Genomic DNA, 12,088 nt, shown 5'->3' with positions numbered 1-12,088 from the left:
AACAGAGATATGTTATTCAGTGTGATGTCAGCATACAGTGAAAAAATAACCATTACAATAAGGTTTTGTCCAAAACCCCCAAATAACAAATGCCATAAGCAGCATTTTATCATATCTCACAAAATGGATGCAGCAAATGTTTGATATTTTCTAAAAATCAATGATTTAAATGTTTATAGTAATTATTCAAAACCTGTCATTTCAGCTTTAATACAATGTGTTTTTACTGTATATGTATGTGTGTCAGTAAGAGAGTAATTATCTGATGTCTCCCTGCTGCACATGGTCTTCTGCAGTACATGTGGAATGTGACAGCTCAGCTACACTTCCTCTGCATTCATTCTTCTCTTCATTCATTCATACGCTTGACTCCTAAGAAAGCTTCTGTGGGTGTGCTTGCACATGCATTTTGAGGCAGTTGGACATTTCAATATATCATTACTCTGCAGTGCATTACCTTGGATGAGTCATACACAAAAACTGCCAGTGTTGTGCATGTGTGTGTTTGTGCATGAGAATATATCATCCAGCCAGTATGTCTCAGATAGCCAGATGCTGCATATTTCCTGGAAAGGGTGTCTAGTGTGTAAACCGCTATGTGCGTTGCTGTATGTGGGTTGTAAATAGGTTGCATATGAACTGGAATAAAGAAATGCTTAAACATAACAAGTGCAGATCTGTTCACACAAACTACACACATATTTACATTTACATTTACTAATTTGGGAGATGCTTTTATCCAAAGTGAGGTACAAGGTAAAGGCAGGATAAGGAGGGCTTGCCTAAGGTTTCTTAGGTGAGACTCACTGTACTGCTCAGTGTACCTGTTGCATCATCATTAGAATAAAGGATTGGGTTGAAGAAGACAGTGGTGTTGGCAACATATTAATCTCAGACTCATTTTGTCTTAGTTGGTCAACATGCACCAGCCAAGCTGGGCTTGTATCCCAGCTCCCATACTTGGTTCCACACAAGTTTGAATTTGGTTTGGGTTTGGCCCTTATAAGAGGTGGGAAATTTATGTTATAAACTGATTTACTTTAAGAAACTAGTTTAAACACAAGGTGAGCGGGAAGTTTAAGAATAATAAAGATAGCACCTAGAGAGGAAAAAGTTAGAAACTGCACCAATTAGTAAATCTCACGTTTTACTTATGTTATTAGACATGGGGGGTTCGGTCCTCAAGTTAGCCAGTGTGTTCATGACTACTATAGCTATTGTACGTACAATATGTGTCTTTGTTTGCATGACTCTGTAGGAGTGGTATCAGTAGTAGTACTGTCCTCAGCTAAACCCTTTCTGCTCCAGCCAGCTGCTTAATCAATAAGAACCACTAAGCTGCATAGAGATTTTAGAGTGCTGGTGTCAGTTTGTTTCCCCAGAGTGCTGCCTTTACAGAGCCAGGAGAAGATCAATACACAAATAGACAGAAACACACCCACACAAGAAAGCTCTATAATGTGAACAGTGACTTTGACTGCAAAAACTCAATAGTAGAGGATTAGCTTTATCATGCCACAGTACTTTGGAAAAGCACACAGAATATACAGGTGGTACTTTATGGTGTCTACAAGGCAATTAATTAATCATACCTTTCTGCTCTCAAGTGCAAAGGTATGAAAGGTGTAACCAACAATGAACTTGACTTTTTGGAAAACAACAACTTTTTAGTGTCTGTTATGTCAAACCTTCAAAAGTCCTCACAATCCAAGGTCTGTTTTAGAGTTTAGGGCAGGTTTTTGATAAAGTAAGAAAGCTGAAATGGAAGTTGACGAGGAATGTGGGTTATGCGAGGCATGCTAAACTCAGTGACCTTCAAAGTGCTCTCGGACTCTCTTTCTCCTCCTTACCGTCTCTACACTGTTTGCTACTCTGCTTTCGCCATCTCCTCTTTGTGCAACACATATGCTAGAGAAAGTGACTGAAGTTACAGTCTACATCTCTAGGTAGAATGCTTTTCAACTTTTGCTCACATTTAAGTAAAAAAACACTTAATATGTTTTTATCGAGTGAAATAATTTTACATTTCTCAACAGTCGGTTTCTGCAAAAATTTACTGCAGGTGTTAAAGTCTGGTGACTTCAAAGGACGTAGCATTAACTTTTCATACTTGTCAAGCTATTCAGTGATCCCACATTCCCTGCATTTTTTTTATTCACATTTTTCTGTCTTCCATCTGGGTTTAATCCATCCAATTTACATCTGGTTCAGAGATTGTCTGTTAAAGCAATTATTAACGATTGTTAAGAATTGTGGTGGTGGTTTTCAGCTGAAGATCTTAATCATGTGCATCATATTTAATTTTTCAGAGCTTAAACGTATTCGGACCAAGTGACATAATTGGGAATATAACCATAATTTTTAATACTTGAATGAAAATCTTTGTAGTCAATGACGTCTGGAGCCCAAATCCAGGGTGTTTCCTCTCTAGAGATGCATTTTCAGGCCTTCGCTGCAGCTTAGAATATTTTGTTTATTTATATATGTGGCTTTGATAAAGAATAGAGCTCATTTCATGACCAAATTATATAGAAAACTGAGACAGTGCCATTATGCTTCTTTCCACTACATAGCAGAATGCTAGCTAATGCTAGTAAATACTATATAGTAACTATTGTTAGGCTTTAGGCTGACAGAGGCTTGTTCTGTTTGTGTGACTGTGTGAGAGTAAATGGAGATTAATAGAAATGCTCATGGATGGATGGATGGATGGCAGAGATTGGTAGTAAACCTTTACATGACTGTGTGTGTGTGTTTGTGTGTGTATAAACGTTTTATAAATGGTCTTTGCCACCTGCTTTGCAAAGTTAGGGCTGTTTTTGTCTTAAAAGTTTAGGATTTTGCCAATTCTACAGGGCGACTGCCTCTAAACAGAAAATGGGTTCATTGTTAGTTACACATTCATAATTAATTTTGTTTATGCGGACAATGAAGTATGAGAAAAGGCAGAAGTGTCAACCTAGCAGTTGGCATATTGTTTTATGCATGTAGCTTATAGCAAATTTATTTAGTGCTGCCAGTAGTGAATAGAAATTTTAGGTTTTTAAGACAAGTAGTTATTTGACTTAATTCATGTTGAAATCACAAGGCTCTCTTAGATTGTCACAAAGCAGGCTGAAAAAGCTGAATATCAGGTCACTAAAATTGAAACCTAAGGGTGGTAGTAGTTTGAGTAATAAACAGCTGCTGCTCTACAGAGGGTCCTGTATCCAGGGTTTCATTGAAGTAGTTACTTCATTTTTATTTATTTTTTAACACACAAACTCACTTAAAAGTGATGAAAAGATGATTAAATCTGTAGACAGACAGACATGAGGGGGAATGAACAGACTGAGTGTGTGTGTTTGATTCACTGAAAATATTGAGAATATACTGTAGTACACAAACCAACTGAGGAACACACCTACTCAGCAACAGATTGACGCACATGCTTTCATGGGTTGGTAGCTCATCAGTCACGCTTACACAGGCTGACATGTCACACTTTTTTTTCTGTTTAATATGAAAACATCATACTGATTGACCTGACAGCATGTGTCCAAGTGTTCAAGGAGTTCAAAAGTTAAATGTTTTTGTATCAGACGGAGGCGCTTTTTAAAAAGATAATTTCAGATAATCATTTTCGTATGTCTCTCACCTATTTTTATATCATTATGGATTAGGAATAAAAGCTGCATTTCACAGAGTTAGAGCTTCAGTCAAACATTTCTTCTGTAAAAGAAACAGATAATTAGAGACAATTCAAAAGTTTAATTTGCAAAACACATTTTGTCTTTCCAAAACATGAAGTTTCTTTTGCTTTAACCATTCTTTGTTAGAAACACTTGTGTTTTTCATTGTTACTTCATAATCTACTTTCTGTTGAGCTTCCAACAAAGTGGCCATATAATGCCACTTCATCATATAATTTTATGATGCTGTATTAGTTTTGTAGCCTTAGCTTTGTAAATTACATGTGCTTCAATGTTAACACGGCCCCCAAATGTCAGCATTATGACATAATTCATGAGCCATGTAACACTAACCGATACAAAACAGTATTTTAGGTAGATATTTGAACTTGCCTGTCCTGCTCCTGATTTCTCCATCTGCCAAGGTACAGACAGAACAGCAGTGTCCTGATAAAGTACAAACTCCTCAGAAATTCTTTTGTAAGTCTTTCCAGCCTGGGGAGCATCAACAGCTCTTCTCTTGAAGACTTCAGAAATCTTATCTGCTTGAGTCATGACACACTTCTACAAACCTGTGTTGTTAAGATCATACTTTTATAGTGAAGAATAAATAAGAGAGCCCCTTCCAGACTCTCTCATTGTTATCCCATTGATTGAAACACCTGACTCTAATTTCCCTTGATAATCCTGGTTCTAATCCTTTTTTACAAATAAATGTTTACCTATGTCCATGAAGTGGGGATCAAAGGAAATAATGTACACAAGCATTCAACTTTACATTAGTAATTAATTTAAGACAATAAAGACTGTCGGGTGTCCCTTTATGACTTACAGATGCTCCTTCAGTCATCACCATGCTAATAGGGTGATAACATATTTAGCTCTTTGAACAAAGAGGCCAGCTAGCCAGGTTAATGTGTGTTTGGATAGGCTGATAGTGGCTGGCTATGGGCCACCACTCTAATCCACTGTTTGTGTATTTTCTTGTTGGCCCCACACCAGTATGAACAAGGCCAGAGCTCTGAGCTGATGTGCAAACATAGTTGGTGAAACAGCCAGTATTTCACTAACACGTGAAGCAGAGAGCAGCTGTTAATTGGTTGATGGTAGTGTGTGTGCATCTGGACACTGTCTTCCCAAGTGAAAATCCTTTTCATAAAGATTCACTCAGATGTTATGTTTGCCTAAAATTTAATTGTGAGATTCAAAGTCAGATTTGGTCTGATCATAATGATATAAAACAAAGACAAGCTGGTTTGAGTTCAGCGTGCTAGATAAGTAACTTAAACAGTAAATGATCCAGATTGGTGTCACTTAACAAATAGAATCCCTATCGGCATTTGTCCTGTAGAATGAGCACTATATTACATAGATAAAACATGCAGCAATCCACATGTTAGAAGATTTGTTACCCAGTGAGTGTTTGACATAAACAAACTCCTTATTACTTTGTGTTGTCCAGCCATGTTGTTGAAACAATTACATTGTCATTGGAACCATCAAGAATAATATTAATGCCTCTATTTAGATTTCTTTGGATGACAACACTGATGTATCTTTTGCATGCTGGAGGTCTTTCTTGTTCATGTCAAACCAAGGAATTATAAATAAGTCATGACTGTGATGCTCAGAAGGGATGTCATTGTTTTGTTTTTGTTTTTATTTAGGGCTGAAGACCTACCTTATCTCAGGGAGGAAGTTGGAGCATGATGAGCAGTGTGGCTGTTCTCAGACAGGACTACCAAGTACGGATTTTGTTAGGGTCTATACAGGCCTGTTCTCCTGTCCTCAGACCCACACACCAGACCTCATCCCTGGAGGAGCACAGGCTGCTGAGTCCTTGTTGCCCCGACAACTACCGGACAGAATTGGGATACGAGTAAAGGTAAACAAAAGAAAAACAATAAACAACTGATGTTTGTCCTAGTAGCTCATGCTTTCTGTGTAGCTAACAATTAGCTAGCGTTCACTCTTGTTGTAATGAGTGTTCTTGAAAACCTAAATACTTTTTGGTGGAAAATGTTGCACTCCACTCCCTGAAGCATAAAGAGAGTTGTTGCTGTTACAGTCAAGTAGGATTTTTTTCAAATATCAGGTGGTGCGTGACCTTTTTATATCTGCTTATATTAACTTCTGAGTAAGTTAATTATGAAGAAAGCGATGACGTCAGACAGTAGTGTACACATTGACTAAACTATCAGTTGTGTATAAAATTATGACGATATATTTCAAAGTGCTCTGTATAATTTGTTTTTATTTGTTATCCATTTCCTCTTGCTCTCCTTTTCCCTTGCTAGGCTGCTTGTGTGTCTCACAGTGTGGGCTTGTCATCAGGGGCAGAACAGGGTGATGATGTGGCTGTGCTGAATGGCTGCCAGGAAGAGCACAAGACTAGCAGTGCCAAGGTACAACACACAGTACACTTGTCGGGAACCCTTTTAAGCATTTGTCACTTAAGCTTATAAACAGTTGTGCCCTGTGCCCTCACTCCTTGTGCTCTTGATCTTGGCCTTATCACCTATATATTCTGATTATTGTACCTTTCATCTTCTCTTTCACCTTCTCCTCATTCAGTTCATCCCTGGTCACAGCCCCAGGGCGGCCAACGGTCTCCTAAGTCCTCCACTGGATGACCCAATACGAGCCAGCCAGAACTCCCTGTGTGACATCCTTCAGGATAAAGAGAAGAAAACTAGCACTAGCACAGGGACTGGCACTAGTCTCGGTATGGCTGGTGGCACGGGAGCAGCGGGCAAGGGAATGGACCACTCTGCCCTGATCCAGCTGCGTGCCAAGAACTTCAGACAAAAGAGCGATGCCCACTTTGTGGATGTCATCAGAGAGGATAGGTGAGTAAAGAGGTTAAAGATAGAACTTATAAACTGATAATGCCACTCCATGGTGACTGATAATAAATGATAACAGTGAGTAGTGGTGAAGGGAACAATTTGGTCATGAACTAGATACCATTTCTAAAGCACTTCTAAAGCAATTAAATGAATGTTATTAACCTTTCTGGTTGATTCAGATTTTGTAAACTCAGTTCACACAGCACGAAATTCAAGCAAAGCAAGCCCCTGGTATGATTGCTGTGTTTAGATCTGCCCAAATAATTTTATATTTTAATTTAATTGTGTCGTGCAATTTCCAAAGCAAATGTATATGTTACCTTATGTTGTGTTTTCATTCACTATGCTTCATAGTCTGATGAAGGACTATTTTTTCAAGCCACCCATCAACAAGATCAGCCTCAATTTCCTCAAGAGATCTCTGGAAAAGGCTTACCGCAGCAGCTACCAGCAAGAGGTGCTCTCACAAACACACACTCCTGTACTATTCCTGTCAGTGTAATTACAACCCAAGTAACAAAATAGAGGACTCACTGTGTCTTTGTGTGTATATATATGTCTGTGAGCGAAAGGGGTAGAGGTTTTTGTAACTTGTTCCTTGAGCCTGCCCCCTTTACATTATATACCACATTAGTGCCAAATGCACACCCAGGACCTGTTCCAGTTGGCCTGCATTGACCTCAAAGTCTTGCAGCCCCCTGCTGTTACAACACTGCCACTACAGAGACATACACCCCTCAACATTAAACTCTCTGGTTACGTCATGTCAAATCTCACTAGTGGTTATAATTTTAAAGAATTAAGCAGACAAGATGGTTTCAATTCACATTTGTTTCAATGTGGGACCATGATTAACAGCTGCCTTTCATCCTAGGTGTCTTTAGAGATCAGATTTATCTGTATAGCACATAAAGTGCTTTACATAGGACACAGAAAGACAAGACAAGACAAGACAAGATATGGATAAAAAAATCTGACATAAATGAACATTTAAAGGAAGCAAATGCAAAAACAAAAGAACGAAATACGAATAAAACAAACACTGCACAAAAAAATCAAACTTTTATTGGCAGTCTTTTCTATCTGTAATTGTAATTTTATTCTGTCAATTAATGAATTTCATTGGTAAAATTGTGACTTTAGTGACAATTACATGTACAAAGCTGTTCATAAACTGCACATTCATGTGTACTAACATACACTTTAAATTTCATGCTAGCCACCCCTGGCATGTACACACATCTATCTAAGCACTGTAATCACCTGTCGAAGTAGATATGGAAATATTGTGAAAAATATGTGTATGTATGCAGCTTAATGTGCAACAATGATTTTTAAGCTGTCACTTTGTCTCAGTTTCATATCTCCTGTCCTCTTCAGGTGAAAAACCAGGTTCAGGTGCAGACATTTGCAAGCTCCACCTTCAGTTCCTTCCAGGATGTTTTCGTCAACTGTTTTGTCTTCCTGGCCCTGACTGTGGCCTGCTTTCTGCCACCTGTGGTGAGTCCGGTCACCATCGGCCTTCCAGCCCCTGCTGCCTTGGTCGTGGCTTCCTTGGCTGGTCTGCTGGAGCTGGCCACTCTGGTGCTGTCCATACGGTGAGATGACACACAGATAGACGCACATGTTTTCTAACAAAACCAGTTGGACCAATATATGTTTGCAAGGCCAATTAAAATATTAAAATAGGCATTGTTTCAAATGATGATTATTTTTCTAGAAGAGATTACTTTGGACTTTGGTGTTTTATACAGGTTTATTTTTTTCTTTGAGGGCATGAAAAAAATCTCTTGTTGTTAGGTTGTTGTGCCATTGGGGCCTAAAAATAAGGAAGTATTTGTTTTATAATCTGCTGCTTTAGTCTTTGGTTGGAATAAAAGTCTGTATCTGTTGGGTCTTAGTGGCAGAGGCTTGCAAACCACTGATAGAACATTGTGTAGCACTACAACTCCCAAATGAAACCAAAACAAATAATTTCATGTGTTGGTTGGCTCCCACACCACAGTGGATTAACTTGCCTGCTCAAATTCAATGGGTTCCTGTCGATGTTTTTTATAAATTGATGCAATGACAAACTGGTACCAGGTATAATTCCAAACCTAACACAAAACCTTTCTATTTGGGGTTACTTAAGAAGTGTTTTGGTACTTGGTACATTTTTCATGGGTTTGTATGCCTCTCATACAGTATTTTAAAATTATTTAATTTACACTCATTGCCATGTGTAAACCAGCAATAAATCTTCACCTTCTAGCTGAGAATTGGACAGCATTAGTTGTGCCCTAATTAAGGTCTGATGAGAGCATGCACTTTTTTCTTAGTAGGAAAATAACAGGGGGAGAGTAATGTATTTCTCCTAGTCCTGTAGTCTGTATCATTTAGATTCTCTTCATTGTTATTCTGAGCCACATTCAAAACAAAGACAAATTAAAAAAATTAATAGAATATAATATTGCTTTTGAGTTGTGGAAAACTGACCCTCTGTTCTCCTGTCTTCTCCTGCAGTATGGCGTTCTATTTGGAGGAGGTGATGAAGTGTACCCGCTCTTTGCTTCTTGTGGTCTCTGACTGGGTCCCCCGTCACGTGATTGGGGCCGTGTTGGTCTCTCTCCCTGCCATCTCGGTCTTGTCCCACCTAACTTGCAGCATCCACCTGCCCATCCCGGTAAATACATGGTCAGGATAAAAACCTGTGTATAATGTGTGCAGTGTTCAAATCACAGAATCCAGCTCTAGACAAACTATTTTAAGATCACAGTGTTTGCTGTTTGGTTGTTTGGTTTTGTGTCTTACGAATTCCCGAAACAATTAGTAGAATAATTAATTAAGTATTTATTTAGAACAATTACCCATTATTTGTCTAGGAAACATCTTTAGACACTGGGAAATATTTGGGATTTTATTGCAACTTTCCCGACTACACTTGCTAGTGCTGCTGCACTATACTGTGAAAGCTACTACTGCTGCTTCAATTGTCAGCATTAGTACTAGTACTGTAACTCATTTAACTACTGTTTGTACTCTAAGTGCAACTATGCTACCTCTGCTGAAGGTTTAGGGGCTATTGCTAAGTGTGGTACGGTATAATAGTTTGTCCTCACTGATATCTCAAAGCCAAAGTAAGTAGAAAGGAGTCTGCTACCCAAGGCAGCCTGAAGCCAGAGCTCCTCGGACCGACAGAACCTTTAGCTGGCATTAGCACTGATATGAACTGTAGAAGGAAAACAGTTCGGAGTTTTCAGGGAGCTTTGCCTGTGGACCTTGGCACCAGAAATATTGACATTTCTTCTTCTCTGAGGCCTGTATGTGAGAAGATTGATGGCAGCCATACTTTGCAGTGTTTTTGCTGTTTTGAGTCAAGGCCATATCCAGCTCTGTATAAGTTTGACTCCTTCCTTCTAGCTTTGCGCCAATGGCTGCTTGAAAGATGTGTGGTGTTTTCACATCTTGTTATTCAAGGATTTTCAACACCCAATTGCTCTATCTGTTTTTCTTCCACCCTGCTCTGTCTCTATCCTGTACTCTCTCAATCTCTTTGGGGCTCGCAGATCAAAGCAGTAGTCTCTAGGAGAGTTGTTAATTAGACATGTAGTTTCTGGACTTTATTGCCTTTGAAACTATTGAGACCCAGTAACAATGATCGAGGGAGGCATGACTGAGACAGATAGAGGATGTTTAGGGATGAGGGGGAAAAGATGTTATCTGTCAGTGTAATTATGAACCACCTGTGAATGTCCCTAAAAAGCCACTGCTGTCTTTATTTGTTTACATGAAGAGATCCAGGCATATGGCTAATCATAGATTAACTTTAAATCCCCATTTCTGCCATTACTGTATGATTATAAGTTTTTGCAGTACACTTAACCCTGGGTTTGGCAGTTGGTTTGTATTACATTTGACATTTAGATTTTGATGCCAGCTTAATGACATGTATAAAAATGGCAGTGCAAATGTGATATTCCAAAACCTGATTAACCATATATCTTCATTTAAAGTACTATTGTCTCTGATGGTTAATATGGAATATTTAGTAATCGGCACCATTGTAATAAAATAATAAAGGTATAATAGATTGCAGTTTTAAAATATTTTTTACTAGAAATATGTTTCAGAACTTTTCTCTGAAAATTTCAGTTATTTTAGCTTGAGTAGTAACGTCAAGAACATTCTCATTTATTGTCATTTGACGACGACTAATACCTGAAGTGCTAGGCAGAGTGTGAAGCGTGGCTAAGCAGAGAGACAGTTGGTTGTTTTGGAGTTTCATGGTAGTGCTAAATTAATTTGCATAATGCAGTTTTAACTAACTATTGTTTAAATGTGGAATTATTCAGTCATGTATCACTTACTACTATACTATAAATGCTTTAAATGAAGTGAAACCTAAACTTGACCATGAACATTTAAAAATAACAGGCATTACTGATTGTAATATAATCAGTGGTAATTTTAGCCACCAAGTAAAATGTGTATGTAGGGGGTGTTATTCGAATAGACAATATAACTCAGATCAAATTGCAGATGGACTTTTTTTTAAATTTAGGTACAAAAGGTATTGTACAAAAGAATAAACATACGTATGGGCATTGGTCTACAGATTGCCTGCTGGCTGCCAAACAGAGAAAAATACATGAGAGAAGTCTTGGTTTACATTGGCATAGAAGAAGTAATTTGATTAATTAATGCTACATAACCATTAATTGTTTTAGTCAGAACATGCTTCTTTACAACTAATAGTGTATCAATATTACTTTAGTCAGACAACATGCTCACAAATACACTTGTTGTTTATTAAGTGGTTTTGGCAGCAGATATCATTCAATTCAATTTAATTCAATTTTATTTGTATAGCACTTTTTACAATTGACATTGTCACAAAGCAGCTTTACACAAGCAAAGAAACTATGGAAGTTTACATGAACAGTGAATGTGTATGAATCATAATAAACAGATTGTCATGGTTGGACATGTAAAGCAACATGTGATTTATTGGTTTTGTCCGCAGGTGACCATGTTACTGTGCTGTGCCACCATCCTTGCTATCATCCAATATTGTAACTTCTGTCAACTGAGTTTCTGGATGCGCTCAGTCCTGGCCACCGCTACAGGGATTGCTCTGCTGCTGTTGCTGTACAGCCCCTTACACAGGTACCAGGGAGCACTTGTTATCTGCATATGCACACAAATCCCAAATGCAAATACACTGTACACACATATAAGTCAACAAGTGTGCGGGTGTTTATTTACACACTCACACACCTACAGTATGCACTTATCTCACATTTCATTCAGCTTGAAGATAGTCTGAGCTCTACTAACTTCAAACTAATTAAAATATGATAACACAACTGAACTGGAATGCGAGGTTCATGCAGTTATACAAAACACTCAAAACATGCAACTACTATTCCTACACTTCATCCGATATGGATATGTTTTATAGAGTATGTGTGTGAGTATTTTACTGGGCCTCACTTTTGACTGACATCACTTTTGTCTCTTTCAGCTCTGGTAATAACAGCTCTCCACTTAATGGGTGAGTGTTTCCCTGGAAACAGAGGGATTTGA

The 12,088-nt window shown here is 38.3% G+C and overlaps 1 protein-coding gene across 1 annotated transcript in view; it reads left to right on the top strand.

The window, feature by feature from the left end:
- Positions 1-12,088, top strand: part of adcy9 (adenylate cyclase 9) — a 34,307-nt gene that overhangs the window by 16,408 nt on the left and 5,811 nt on the right. Inside the window, 8 exon segments of the mRNA XM_026358862.1 lie at positions 5,339-5,556; positions 5,969-6,076; positions 6,246-6,520; positions 6,875-6,977; positions 7,901-8,118; positions 9,026-9,185; positions 11,526-11,668; positions 12,027-12,056. Coding sequence (XP_026214647.1) covers positions 5,339-5,556; positions 5,969-6,076; positions 6,246-6,520; positions 6,875-6,977; positions 7,901-8,118; positions 9,026-9,185; positions 11,526-11,668; positions 12,027-12,056 — 1,255 coding nt within the window.

The sequence above is a fragment of the Anabas testudineus genome, chromosome 1, assembly GCF_900324465.2.
Source record: "Anabas testudineus chromosome 1, fAnaTes1.2, whole genome shotgun sequence".
NCBI classification, from domain to species: domain Eukaryota; kingdom Metazoa; phylum Chordata; class Actinopteri; order Anabantiformes; family Anabantidae; genus Anabas; species Anabas testudineus.
This window is presented reverse-complemented; position numbering and strand designations above follow the sequence as displayed.